General features: G+C 52.4%; 1 protein-coding gene across 6 annotated transcripts in view; it reads right to left on the bottom strand.

Moving 5' to 3' along the window:
• ANK1 (ankyrin 1) overlaps positions 1-14589 on the bottom strand; it is a 113691-nt gene that overhangs the window by 50485 nt on the left and 48617 nt on the right. For all 6 annotated transcript variants that reach the window (XM_047771804.1, XM_047771807.1, XM_047771802.1 and 3 more), the window contains 10 exons: positions 14371-14469; positions 13762-13860; positions 13387-13485; positions 9860-10057; positions 7780-7878; positions 7177-7275; positions 6037-6135; positions 4388-4585; positions 3781-3879; positions 2988-3086 (listed from right to left, as the gene is read on the bottom strand). In XM_047771804.1, the coding sequence (XP_047627760.1) occupies positions 2988-3086; positions 3781-3879; positions 4388-4585; positions 6037-6135; positions 7177-7275; positions 7780-7878; positions 9860-10057; positions 13387-13485; positions 13762-13860; positions 14371-14469 (1188 nt within the window). The remainder of the gene's footprint in view (positions 1-2987; positions 3087-3780; positions 3880-4387; positions 4586-6036; positions 6136-7176; positions 7276-7779; positions 7879-9859; positions 10058-13386; positions 13486-13761; positions 13861-14370; positions 14470-14589) is intronic.

Raw genomic sequence — 14589 nt, 5'->3', positions numbered from 1 at the left:
CGACATTTCTGATTCTGCCAGGTCCACTGATCAGCAAAAGGAAGCAGGAAAAAAGGGGGGCCGCCAATATAGTAAAATCCCAGTTTTACAGCACTGGGGGACAGGGTAAGATTCTCCTGCAAAGTGGTTTTCGTGAGGAAATGAAAAGCTGTCATTTATCCGAAGAATGAAATGGAATAATAAATATCAAACTCGTTGAGTAATTATGTAAGATAATTCTAGTGTTTTTGTTTTTGTTTTTGTTGTTGTTGTTGTTTTTTAGGGCTGCTCCTGAGGCATATGGAGGTTCCCAGGCTAGGGTCGAATCAGAGCTGCAGCTGCCAGCCTAGGCCACAGCCACAGCAACACGGGATCCAAGCCACCTCTGTGACCTACACCACAGCTTGTGGCAATGCTGGATCCTTAACTCACTGAGCAAGGCCAGGGACTGAACCTGCATCCTTATGGACACTATGTCGGGTTCTTAACCTGCTAAGCCACAATGGAAACTCCCAGATTCCTCATTTGTAACAAGCTCCCAAGTCAGGATGACATGGGGTGAGGCAGCTAAACATCTAAGATGCCTGGTACCTGACCCTAGACTGCCTTCCATTCCCTTCATGGAAACAAGGATTATTAGGTTTTTTGTTTTTTTTTTTTTTTTTGCTATTTCTTGGGCCGTTCCCACGGCATATGGAGGTTCCCAGGCTAGGGGTCGAATCAGAGCTGCAGCCACCGGCCTACGCCAGAGCCACAGCAACTCAGGATCCGAGCCATGTCTGCAACCTACACCACAGCTCACGGCAATGCCAGATCCTTAACCCACTGAGCAAGGGCAGGGACCAAACCCGCAACCTCATGGTTCCTAGTTGGATTCGTTAACTACTGCGCCACAACGGGAACTCCAGGATTTGTTTCTTTCTCTCTCTCTCTCTCTTTTTTTTTTTTTTTGCTGCTCCTGTAGCCTGTGAAGTTCCCAGGCCAGGGACTGAACCCGGGCCACAGCAGTGATTTTGCCAGATTCTTAACCCGATGAGCCACCAGAAATCCTATCAGGATTTCTTTCATGGTACAAAGGACTTCAACTAGAGCAGTTACTCATGTTAGTACAATCGGGAGTCCAGGCCACTGGGCAGCTAAGGTCCACGCTGCTGGCAAGAACAGAATCTTAGGCTTAGGCTACCACGTGGCCCCAGTTAAAACTGAGACACGAGAGCTACTGCCCACCTCAGATCAATGGCCAGCCCCTCTGAGCTTCCACCACAAGAGGAAGGACTACAAGGAACGAATGACCTTCCATAGGTGACAAGGACAGGGGGCAGCCAGGCAGGCGAGTCAGGGAGACTCGGTCTGGGAGGGATGTGAGCCAGCAAAAGGCTCCTCTTTCCTAAGGAAATGAGCTCATCCACAGGAATGTGCACGCTGGAGGGAGATCTGCCTAAATGTTCAAACAACATTAGCATCGAAATTAAAAGGGGGCGGGTTTGGTTTGGGTGCAGAGAGATTTGCATGTGAAATTCCACAAAATTGCCAGACTACTTTGGAAACTATTTTTTGCCATGGAAACAAAACCCATCTGTACAGGGTTTGTGCTTGGATAAAGCTCTCTTTAAATATCATGAGCCTGGCTCCGATCTCTTTTCTATAAGGAGGCGGGTGAACAGGAGGGGAGTCCAGCCTTTTATTTTTAGAGGCAGGAGTAAGTCACGTCCTAGCAGGGCTGTGGGCTGTCTACACAGTGATGTGGGCGCCCGGGGAGCGAAGTCCAAGGAGAGTGGGTGTCTGGGAGACGCTGTGTCTGCTGCAGAGTGATGCTCTACCATTCAGATGAGCATCCTGAATTCCCCCTGCGGCTCAGTGGGTTAAAAACCCAACTGGTATCCATGAAGATGCCTGTTCAATCCCTGGCCTCGCTCCGTGGGTTAAGGATCTGGTGTTGCCGTGAGCTGCTGTGTAGGTTGAAGATGCAGCTCGGATCCCACGTGGCTGTGGCTGTGGTGCAGGCTGGCAGCTGCAGCTCCGATTTGACCCCTAACCTGGCAATGTCCATATGCCGCAAGTGTAGCCCTAAAAAGAAAGAAAGCAAAAATTCAGAAATTCAGATGAGCGCCCATCCCAAGGAGGGAGGGTAAACTAAAGGCTGGCACTGATTTTCCCAGGGTCCCCACTTAAGTCGGCAGGTGTGGCTGGAACCACACAGGGAACTACCAGGTGGCTCCCTCCTGCTGCAGGGTTGGGCACTGGGGTTTGTTCTCTCACAAATCCAGAAATTATCTCCATTTCTTCTGAGTCTTGGCTGCCCATCTAATGGTGAGCTCAGGGGCCACATGTGTCCTTGGCATCCGAGCCCTGCTCCCTCTCCTCCACCCTTCTCTGTACAGCCCCTACCCCTCACAGACCCTATGCACCCTGTCCTCCCAGAGAGGGGCAGCCTGTCCCCCAAAGTGACCCTCGAGTCCAGCTTTATCCCTGTGCCTTGTATCCCCTGCCTCCCCAGTCCGCTCCTGCATAAGCCCCATCTGCTCCCTACACCCCTGGGTTCCTCAGGGGCTATGCACCCACAGCTCTGAGCATCTCAGCGGCCAGCATCACTGTGTCACATTTTACGTCAGAAACAGCGTCATCTCAGAGCCTGAACTCCACAGGGAAACAGATATGGGGGAGACTATTCACATTCGAGATTGGTTCCTTGCTTTCAGGTTCTGGCAAGCTCACCCTCAGCCCTGAAGATGCGCCAAGCCTGGCCCTTGTCCCGGAATTGGAGAACGTGCTGTACGTGACCTCTGACATCAGTCTGGGGGACCATGAGTTATGTAAAACGAGTTTCCCTTCCACCAGGTGACCCTGGGCTAAGAAGTGTCTCCCACTTCCCGCCCCTCTCCCAGCCCCCAGAGAGCAGCCATCGCATTGCAGGATGGGAGGGGAGGCTTCCCAAGCGAAAATAAAATGAAAACACAAACCCTCCTCGAGGGGTGTCATCCTGGGATGCGGACTCAAAAGGGACTTACCCAGGCAGGGCTGTGCGGAGAGCCGCCCCGGGGCAGCAGCAGCTTGACGATGTCCAGGTGGTTGTGATGAACAGCCACATGCAGGGGCGTCAAGCCATTCTGCAGGGGGAGGGACAGAGCCACACTCAGGGCCGGTCCAACAGGCCAGCCCTGGCTCCAAGCAGGGGTTGGGGGGGGGGCAGTGCTGTCACTTCCTGTACAGCTCAGATCTGCTGAATGACCATTTCACAGTCAGACTTGATCTGAAGTCATTAAAGACCACGGCCAGCTGGGACCGGGGTCACCTCCTCATCCCTGGGGGTCACCTCCTCGCCTCTTCGGGGTCACCTCCTCAATCCTGAGGGTCATCTCTGCGCTGCTGGTGGTCACCTCCTCAGTCCTGGGGGGTCATCTCCTCACTCTTGGGGGTCACCTCTTCGCCCCTGGACGTCACCTCCTCATCCCTACAGGTCATCTCCTCAATCCTGGGGGAGGGTCATCTCCTCATCCCTGGGGGATCACCTCCTCAGTCCTGGGGAGGTTATCTCCTCATCCCTGGGGGATCACCTCCTCAGTCCTGGGGAGGTCACCTCCTCAGTCCTGGGGGGGGGTCATCTCACTCCTGGGGGTCACCGGGTCTTTCTCAAAGGGGGACGTCTCTGCCAGAAAGATCAGTCTTCCCCAAGGCCGCTCTCATTGGACGGCTGCCCATTCAAAAGATGGACATGGCAGGCAGGCTCAGGCAGAGATGCCACCACCTGCGTGAAGCAGATCCTCTCTCCTGGCCTCTGAGCTGAGAGGGGGTCAGGCTCACCTTCCCGGCAGCATTCGGGTGTGCGTCGTGCTCCAGCAGCAGCTCAGCCACCCGCACCTTCCCATACTTGGCCGCCACATGGAGAGGGGTAAATCCTTTCTGAGGAGAAACACAGGCTGTCAGAATCATGGGGAGCCCCAGCCGTCCTCCGCAGACAAAGGGCTGTGACAAAGGAGGTCCCCACCCCAATGGGCATGAAGACGCTGGGGCAGGATGGCTGATGCCCCCAGAGGCGCAGACCTCCAGGATCAGCCAGCTTCTACCATTTGCTACCCACCCCTTGGGGGAATGCAGGCAAAACCACCCTGTGTGGCTCTGTGACAGCCAGCTGGTTCAGGTTCATCTTGAGCAGGTGCTGCGCAAACAGCTGCTCCATGATAAACGGATGGAGGCTGGGTGGGTAGATGACCAGCTACACCTCACCTTTCTGGGAAGGATAGGACACACCTGGCTCATAGGTGGTGGCCACTCCCTTGGGCCCCTCCTTCCCAGCCGCCTGCAGCACCATCTAGGCTACACAGGACCAGATGGGACCCTCCCTCCCTGCCCCCAGGCCCGGCGGGGACCAGCCTGCTGCTTCTTGAGAACCGGAGGTGGGAGGCTGTACCTTGGTCATGCACGCCTGGGATGCCCCCTTTTCCAGAAGGGCCAGTGCCGTTTCCACATGGCCCTCTCGGGCCGCGATGTGCAGGGGGGTGTGCCCAGCAGTGGTGGCCAGGTTGGGGTTGGCGTTATTTTCCAGCAGGAGCTTCACCATGTTTGTGTGGCCGATGCGAGCTGCACAGTGAAGTGGGGTCTGGTCATCCTGGAAGCCGAAGCGATAACAAAGAACAGGGCACACCAAGGTTACTGGGCTCTTCATTTCACAAAGAAGGAAGGTGGGGCCCAGAGAGGTTAAGTGACTTTCTCCAGCCACAGAGCTAGTATGAGAAAGAGCTGCGATGCCAATCAGGTCTCTGAGTTACGGAAACCAATGCGTTCTACTCTAATCCTGAAAACGACCCTTCAGGTTAGTTGTTATTCCTACTTAACTGCCTGAAGGCTCAGCCTTCCCATCAATAAAATGGGAATAATGATACTGACTCATAGGGCTATGGGTAGGATCAAGCAGACGGTGTGTATGTTCCACGCCGAGTCTGGCACAAACTATGCGTTATGGCTACTACTATGGGCAGACCTTGGGGACACTGCAGGTTCAGTTCCAAACCATTGTGATAAACTGGGTATCACAAAAAAGTGAGTCACAGGAATTTTTTGGCTTCCCAGTGTGTATAAAAGTCCTGTTCAGGAGTTTCCATCGTGGCTCAGTGGTTAGGGAATCCGACTAGGAACCATGAGTTTGTGGGTTCCATTCCTGGCCTTGCTCAGTGGGTTAAGGATCCGGCGTTGCTGTGAGCTGTGGTGTAGGTTGCAGAAGTGGCTCGGATCCCGAGTTCCTCTGGCTCTGGCATAGGCCGGCGGCTACAGCTCCAATTAGACCCCTAGCCTGGGAACTTCCATGTGCTGCAGGTGCGGCCCTAGAAAAGACAAAAAAAAGAAAAGAAAAAAGTCCTGTTCACACCATATCACATGGAGTTCCCACTATGGCGCAGTGCTCACAATGGGATCAGCAGTGTCTCTGCAGGGCCAGGACGCAGGTTTGATTCCTGGCCTGGCAAGCAGGTTAAAGGATCTGGTGTTGCCCTAGCTGTGGTGTAGGTGACAACTGCAGCTCGTATCTGATGCCCAGTGGGGAACCTCACATGCCCCGAGGGCGGCCAAAAAAAAAATGACATTCTTATCATGTGCTGCATTATGTCTAAAAAACATACATACCTTATTTGAAAAACCGCTTAATTGTTAGAAAACGCTAACCATCTGGTAACACAGGGTTGCCACAAATCTTCAAACACATTGCTGGCCGTGTGCAATAAAGCAAGGTGACCTGCACTGTCCCCCAAGTCCTGAGTGTCTGCTGGTCTTTGTGTCTGAAGGCTACTCTGCTTTTCTTTACACCGGAGGTGGTGGGAGGGTTAGAGCGCAGAAGCAGAAAGATGACTTTTCATCCCACCCCTCCCCCTTCCTGTTTCCTCCTGAAGCTGGAGGCAGTCAGTGTGTGTGTGTGTGTGTGTGGTGTCTCTGGGTCACTGAGCCCACCCTGGGGCCCTTGGCTCAAATGCCATGACAAGCAGTCTCGGTGCCTCTGCTCGAGACAGACTGCTCCCCCTGCATTTGCATTCCTTCTATTCTGGGATCCCTTTCGCCTCCAGAACTCACCTTGGCCTTGGCATTGACTTTGGCTTTGTTCTGGAGCAAATATTTGGCCACTTCCGTGTGCCCTGCTCGGGCTGCCATGTGTAGTGGGGTCTCCACTTTCTGTAAAAATAACACAATTATAGAAGCATTAACACATGTTGGGTTTCCAAAAGAGCATATGCAGAGCTCCACAGTGCCGGCCCAGAGTGGGCTTTTTGTCCAAGAGGTGAAGTTGCCCCAGGGAGCAACTTCAGCCTTTAGTCTGCTGATGCCTGGTGTGTGTGTGTGTGTGTGTGTGTGTGTGAGAGAGAGAGAGAGAGAGAGAGAGAGAAAGAGAGAGAGAGAGAAAGACAGCGGGAGATAGGGGGAAGAGATCCACTTAAAAATAAACCCCAGGACGGAGTTCCGGTCGTGGTGCAGTGGTTAACGAATCCGACTAGGAACCCTGAGGTTGTGGGTTCAGTCCCTGGCCTTGCTCAGTGGGTTAAGGATCCAGCATTGTTGTGAGCTGTGGTGTAGGTCGCAGACACAGCTTGGATCCCGCGTTGCCGTGGCTCTGGTGTAGGCTGGTGGCTAGCCTGGGAACCTCCACATGCCCTGGGAGCAGCCCTAGAAAAGGCAAAAAGACAAAATAAATAAATAAGTAAACCCCAGGACTTCCTGTTGTGGATCAGTGGGTTAAGAACCCTCCAGTGTCCATGAGGATGTGAGTTCAATCCCTGGCCTCGCTCGTAGATTAAAGGATCTGGCATTGCCACAAATTGCAGTGTAGGTTGCAGATTGCGGCTCGGATCTGGCATTGCTGTGGCTGTGGTGTAGGCCTGTAGCTGCAGCTCCGATTCAACCCCTAGCCTGGGAACTTCCGTATGCGTCGGGTGTGGCCCTAAAAAGAAAAAGAAAAAAAAGTAAACCTCAGAGATAAGGAATGTTTAAAAATGTAAATATATTCCCTAATAGCACCTAGAGAAGTTCCCACACGATTGTCCAACATAAAGCCCTCAAGACTTACAGGAGTGTGACAAGTTCAACTGGGAAAGTGTCAGTACCTACAGACATTCTCCCCATTCCCCCCCCAACCAGGTCTGAAGCCTCTGCTATTCTGCGAAGTTTGTCTCTGAGCTCTCGGTGCAGAGGAAGAGCCCTGCCTTCCCCATGACTTACCACGTTGGAGACATTGGGTGAAGCATCCCGCTGCAGCAGGTTCTTCACGATAGGCAGGTGCCCCATGAAGGAGGCCACATGGAGAGGCGTCAGGCCAGACTGGAACAGACCAGAGAGGAGTGAGAGAGGGGTGCCTGTCCCTCTCCTTCAAACACACAGTCAGATGGATCTCAGGCTCTCTTGCCTCTAGGGTGCTCCAGAATGGTTTTGCAAGAAAAGGGAGTTCAACAAAATGGGTGTGTTTCCAGGAAAATAGCAGGAGAGGAAAAAAAACAAAAACAAAAACAAAAACACACACCACTGCAGGGTGATTCTGCCCACGCTGACAACTCGAAAAACTGCATCTGACCTTGGACAGCTCCCTGAGAGCCAACATAAGCCCCTGGTCTTATTTATTTGTTTGTTTGTTTATTTAATTTATTGGCTTTTAACTCAATGAATTTTATTATATTTATAGTTGTACAACGATCCTCCCGGCCTTATTCACCCCTGATTTATTCCTTTGAGTGTTTGCAACTGACACACATACACACACACACACACACACACACACGCAGCCACTCGAGATGGCTATGAAGACGGCTCATCCGCAGTTTCTCCTACCTCAGTGACAGCGTCGATGGAGGCGCCCGTCTTTAGCAGCAGCTCCATGACTCGAATGTGGTTCTTCTTGCAGGCGATGTGTAGGGGGGTAAAGCCATTCTGCAGCCCCACACAAAGGGAGAAAGCCAATCGTGAGCTTACACGCCACCCCAAGCAACGCCCAGACCACCTTGCCAATTAAAAGGCAGCCTCTGCCCCAGTCTATCAGTGGTTCCGCAGATCAAAACATCAATTACTGCAATTCACGGAAGAGGCAGATGCCTCTCACTATGTACTAGGCATGGTCCTGAACCTGTTGTCTGTAAACCTTTTTCTTTCTTTCTTTTTTTTTTGGTCTTTTTGCCATTTCTTAGGCCGCTCTCGCAGTATATGGAAGTTCCCAGGCTAGAGGTCGAATCGGAGCTGCAGCCACCAGCCTACGCCAGAGCCACAGCAACGCAGGATCCGAGCCGTGTCTGCAACCTACACCATAGCTCACGGCAACACCGGATCCTTCACCCACTGAGCAAGGGCAGGGACCGAACCTGCAACCTCATGGTTCCTAGTCGGATTCGTTAACCACTGAGCCACGACGGGAACTCCTGTAAACCTTTTTAAAAAAGAATTTAGGTGTTCCTGTTGCGGCTCAGTGGATTAAGAACCCCGAGTTGCCACAAATTGTGGCATGGGTCGCGGATATGGCTCAAATCTGTTGTCGCGGTGGCTGTGGCATAGGCTGGCGGCTACAGCTCCAATTGGACCCCTAGCCTGAAAACTTCCATATGCCGCCCGAGCTGTCCTAGAAAGAAAAAAGTAAAAGAATAGAATTTAGTCATATTTTGGGATGCAATGAAAGAGCCTGCTGTTGAAAATTTCCTTAAGGGGAAATTTACAGTAGAGAGTCCTTGTGTGAAGCAAATCACGTTTCCTCTGCCCTGAAACCACAGATCGTTTTTAATCAGACGGTTTTCTGTACCTCAGCTCTGCTCTAAAGTGATAAGCTCCATGAGGGCAGGGATTTTTTTTTTCTTCCTGTGTTTTGTCTGTCTGCTTGTTTTTTCAGTGCTTTATCCTCTAGGGCAGTGGTCCTCAAAGGAGTGGGGAGGGGACTTTTTCCCACCCTCCCCCCACTCTAGGGATATTTGGCAAAGTCTAAAGACATTTTTTTTTTTTTTTTTTGGCCATGCCTGAGGCATGCAGAAGTTCCTAGGCCAGGGATTGAAACTGAGCCACAGCAGCAACCTGAACCACAGCAGTGACAATGCTGGATCTTTAATCTGCTGAGCCACGAGGGAGCTCCTAAAGACATTTTTGATTGTCACAACTAAGGGAGAAGTTATTAGCACCTAGCAGGTGGAGGCCAGGGATGCTGCTAAATGTCCTACTATGCACAAGCTGGCCCCTCGTGACCAAGAATATCAGGGCCCACATGTCAGCAGTGTTGAGGCTGAGGAACCCCAACCACCCCAGACAGTGTGAGGCCAGTGCTCCCTGAGAGCTTTCTGAACGAATGAATGAAAAAGCCATCCTTACACCTTGGAGGACTCCTACCCTCTAAATTCTTCTCTTCCCGGAATGGACAGAGAGGGGTAGGGGTGGTGGCAGGTTCAGAAACTTTCCTCGGAGGGCCTGGCCTGGGGCTCGGGAGAGGAATTTGCTTTAGGCCTGAACTCATCTCTGCTGGAGCACCACGACCCCCTGTGAACCCCTCCGCAGAGGAGGTATGCTGAGCTGAGCCCCTTTCACTCATCCCCACAGCAGATCAAAAAGCCAGGCAGTCTCTAGAAATCAGGTTCCTTAGCTCTGCGCTGGGCTGGGACTGGAGTGGCACCGCCAACCCAGACACACGCCATGGACACTGCTTGTGAGTTATGTCTCCGGGGCCCAAACCCACCCGGGCCCCAGCTCATTGCCAGGGGCGTGGTCAACTTGCGCCAGTAGGATGTGGCAAGGAGAGTGACGTCACGCCTGCCTGCGCTCTGCCACGCCCCTACCTCAGCAGCCCCACCCACTCCGCCCCAATGATCTGAGCAACTCCTGGCGCCCGGCGGGGTGCTCAGCCCTGCAGTTCTGGCCCTGGCCCCTCCAGCCCCTCACTCACCAGGGCTCTGGAGTTTGGTTTGGCCCCTTTATCCAAAAGGACCTTGGCCACCCTGTGGTGGCCGCAGTGGGCTGCCACGTGGAGTGGGGTCAGGTGGTCCAGCGTGATATCATCTATCTCTGCGTTGTATTGCAATAGGAGTCGGACACAGTCGAGGTGGTCTCCCTGAGCCGCCATGTGGATTGGGGACAAGCCGTTCTGGTGAAGAAGGAAAACGAGCGATGGCAAAGGAAATGAGCTCGGAAATTCAGGGCAATGATTCCAAACTCACTTCCGGCCTCTTTATTACACTGGGCCTCTGCATGTCTCCCGATTAAGCTGGGTTCAGCCTGGCACTTCTGCTGGTCTCTGACTGCAGATCTCCTTTCCACCTTCAGGCCAGCTCCATCCAGGCCCACCTCTTCCATGAAGCCCACCACCCCGACCTCTGTGGGCTTTTCTCATCTGCAACCCTCATTCAAACCTTATTCATATATTTGCTGAATTGTTTTAGTATTTGACCTCTTAGGTGTGTATCTTCTTCTCCTTCCTTACAAGCTTAGATCAGTGACTGTGTCCCAGTATCTCCTACACACCCTGCAGTGCCCCCCCCCCCACATGTAACACACACAGTGGCCTTTAATCAATGTCTTGAGTGAATGGATAGTGATAAAATGGAGTTTAGACCTAAATCCCTCTTTGCCTCTAACAAGTGCACTTAAACAAACAAAAACAAAAACCTCTGTTAAGGATCCTCTCTGTTCCTTAGATAGTAATTTATTAAAAAAAAATTAAAGACAAGAGGAGACTTATTCACTCATTCATTCACACATTAATTCAGCAAATATGAAGTGATCAAAGTGCACCAGCTATGGGATAAGCTCTGGGGAAACAGAACAGACAGAATCTGGGGCCAAGGAAGCTGGTAGACCAGTAGCTTAAAGTCCTGAAAAGAGCTACATCGTTCTCACTGTGTAGTGATGCCTGGAAAGCATGATCAAAGCACAGAAGAGCAAGAGAGAGTGGAGTCAAAATGGGGAAGGGGAATATGTGGAGAGAAGGTTTTCTGGGAGGTGATTCCTGAGCTAGGACCTCACCAGGAAGAAAAGAGGAAGAGTATCTCCTTGAAGGGAACAGCATGTGCAGTGCTGCAAAGGCAGCTACCCGGGACCCAAGGGGGCTCCATGAAGGCAAACATGGGAGGCCATGGCTGACGGGGCATGGAGCTGGGCTCGGGAGGCAGGTGGGAGCTGCATCAGGAAAACCCATGCAAGAGGAAACTGGAATGGCAGCTTTTAGGAAGTAACAATTGAAAGAAGTATTTTTAGCAAGGAGAAACATGATCAGGCTGCACGATGGCTACCATGAGTGTTTGGATTAAATTGCGTCCCCCGGAAATTCACAAGTTGAAGTCCTAATGCCCCGGACCTTGGGAGATGGCCTTATTTGGAAATTGGATGTAGGTTAGTTAAGTTGAGGTCACTAGTGTAGACTTTAATCCAACATGACTGCTGTCCTTATAATAAGGGGAAATGTGGGGAGTTCCCTGTCATGGCTCAGCAGTAACAAACCCAACTAGTATCCATGAGGACGTGGGTTCAATCCCTGGCTTTGCTCAGTGAGTTAAGGATCCGGCATTGTCATGATCTATAGAGTAGGTTGAAGACAAGGTCAGATCCAGTGTTGCTGCGGCTGTGGCCTAGGCCAGCAGCTGCAGCTCCAATTGGACCCCTAGCCTGAGAACTTCCACATGCCACTGGTGTGGCCCTAAAAATATAAAAGGGGGGGGGATTGTGGACACACACAAATGCCATGTGATGATGAAGGCAGAGATTAGAGTGATGGTTCTATAAGCCAGAGAACTCCAAAGATTGCCAACAAACCATCAGAAGCCAGGGGAAAGGCGTGCAACAGTTCTCTCTCCTGGTCTCAGCAGGAACCAGCTCTGCCCACATGGATCTAGGGCTCCAGCCTCCATAGCTGCTAGATGATAAGTTTCTGTTGTTCAAGCCACCTGGAGTGTGGCACTTTGTCTAACACAGTCATTGCTTACTGCATTTTAGAAAGGTCAGATCATATTTCTCAATTGAAAACTTGGAAGTTCTCCATAGAGAATTTTCATAACCATTCTTCTTAGCTCTTCCTGATAATCAGGATAATATGAAATTTTTAATAACTTAGGAACATGTATATAAGTTTAAACCCAAGGCCTCTGTGGGAAAATGTTGAGGATTTCCTGACTTAATGGTATAATTGGGAGCAGAATTCCACCTACTCTTTTTTTTTTTTTTTGTCTTTTTGCCATTTTCTTGGGCCGCTCCCGTGGCATATGGAGGTTCCCAGGCTAGGGGTCCAATCAGAGCTGTAGCCACTGGCCTACGCCAGAGCCACAGCAACGCGGGATCTGAGCCTCGTATGCAACCTACACCACAGCTCACGGCAACGCCGGATCATTAACCCACTGAGCCAGGCCAGGGATCGAACCCGCAACCTCATGGTTCCTAGTCATATTTGTTAACTACTGAGCCACGACAGGAACTTCCCACCTACTCTTATCTGAGGATTTTCACTTTTATATGTACTTTCAAAGACACTCTCTCATGTGATCATCTCAGCCCTGGATGGAGGATTGAGCAAGAAATAAACTGGCTTAGCAGAGGATACCTCTACCCATCACACACACACACACACACACACACACACACACACCCCTGGGCCATGAACATGACCCAGGTTTCAGAGAGCTCTGTAGAACAATCACATGATCATGAGTCAGGGAATAAACTAGCTGCCATGTTGTGGAATCTTATGACAGGGAGCTGCTCACAGAAAACCCCAGGAGTGGCTGTGAGGGGTCTGGTTTCTGCCTCGAGGTTTTGACCACCTTCTAAAGTCACCCTAAAGAAGGAGCCAGAGGGTCTGGAGTCTGTGTAGGCAGCACCAGGTGGTCTGACGGCTTCACCTCCAGGAAGATTCAGGTCCTTCCATTAGAACTGAGGGACAAGCTTTTGCCCTGACCCCAAAGGACCTTGAGAAGAACAGTTTTGTTTTCTTTTTAATTGCATCCAGTCTGGCTCCAGCTCCGAAGACTCCCTGAGTGCTTCGTTCCTGTCTTTTCTGGAGCCAGGGTAAAAGAGACAAGGCCTTATCTACAGCCGTATAGACGGATCACAGCCCAAAGGTCAAATCCGGCCCTCTGCCTGTGCTTGTCAATAAAGTTTTATTAGGACAGGGCTACTAGTCTGTACATTATCCAAGCCTGCTTTCTCATTACAGTGGCGGATCTGAATCACTGTGACACTGACCGTGGCCTGCAAAGCCTAAAAATATTTAATATCTGGCTTGTTAGAGAGAAAGTTTGCCAACCTTGATCTAGATAATAATTAGAGCTGAGTGCCTCCTGTGTGACAGGTGTTAGGGTCAACATCATACACTAGCTGAGTTAGTAGTAGTAGCATCTCTGTTTCTCAGAAACAGGACTCCACCCTGGGTTGGCTGGACCTGGAGCACTGCCTACCAAATGCTCCCCTAGGAAAAGATGCCCAAACCTTGGTTTTGGCTTGGATGGGTGCCCCGTGGTCCAGTAGGATCTCTGAGATTCGCAGGTGCCCATTCCGAGCTGCACAGTGGAGAGGTGTCAATTCATCCTTTAAAAGACAGTCAAAAAGAGAAAGCCCTGCACATCAGAGGCTGCTGGAGAGGAGACAGCCCCAGGGCATCATTCCACGCACAAGGCTTTCTTAAGGACCAGCTCAACCCAAGTAGTCCTTGCCTGCAGCCGCTCCAGCAGGCTGTTCTGGGGCTGGATGCCCATCCCTAGCTGGTCAAGGAGAGCCCACCTCCTACCCCCCACCCCAGGTGGGGCTCTGGAAGGTGGCGCTCTCCCCACCCTCGGCCTTGCCGTGGAGCTTGCCGGCACCCACCTTGGTCCTTGTTTCTATCTGGGCCCCGCGGTCCAGCAGGAGCCGCACCATAATCACGTTCCCCCTGCGGGAGGCGATGTGCAGCGGCGTGATGCCGTTCTGGTGGGGAGGAACCGGATGGTTAGGGTCAGGGCGCAGCCTCCTCCTCCAGGAAGCACCCGCCCCGCCCCCTGTGCCCCTGCCCCGCCCCCTCCGCCTGCTGCCCCGCCCCCTCCGCCTCTGCCCGCTGCCCTGTGCCCCCGCCCCGGCCTGGGCCTGCCGTAGTACAGGCAGCCTGTTGAAGGCCATCGTTGGGACTGGGATGTTTCTCGCCTAAGAAAGGTTTGAAAGCTCCTAACGGCGGGCCAGCATCGTGCTTCATCGCGGCAATCTGGCCAAACCCTGGTCCCCGAGTCCAGCCCTCCAGGCTTTCCACCTCCAGAAAGGGCAGGCTGAAGGTGCCGGGTGATTAGAAACGCATTGTCCTGGAGCCTGAGCCGATGCCAGGGCTGTCTCCCCCGTAGGCATGCCTGCTCTACGAGGACGTTCTCGGTGCCACTGGGAAGCGGGGGCGCCGGTTCTAGACCCCCAGCAGGTGTGCGGGGCCGGGGCGCTGTGCCAGAGCCTCACCTGGGGCGTGAAGTTGACGCTGGCTCCCCGGTTGAGGAGAAGCTGGGCCACATTGAGGTTCTCGTAATGAGCTGCGATGTGGAGGGGGGTGAATCCCGTCTGAGGCACAACAGAGGGGGACAACGTGTCACTGGGGGTACTGTCCCTTCTACCTCAGAATCAGCCCGGGGTCTCTGAAAAGGCCGGCAGGCCAGAGGACCCCACACAGAAGATGGATTT

This window comes from Phacochoerus africanus, chromosome 3, assembly GCF_016906955.1.
Source record: "Phacochoerus africanus isolate WHEZ1 chromosome 3, ROS_Pafr_v1, whole genome shotgun sequence".
Taxonomy (NCBI): domain Eukaryota; kingdom Metazoa; phylum Chordata; class Mammalia; order Artiodactyla; family Suidae; genus Phacochoerus; species Phacochoerus africanus.
Note: the sequence above shows the minus strand (reverse complement) of the source record. Positions and strands in the feature narration are given on the sequence as shown.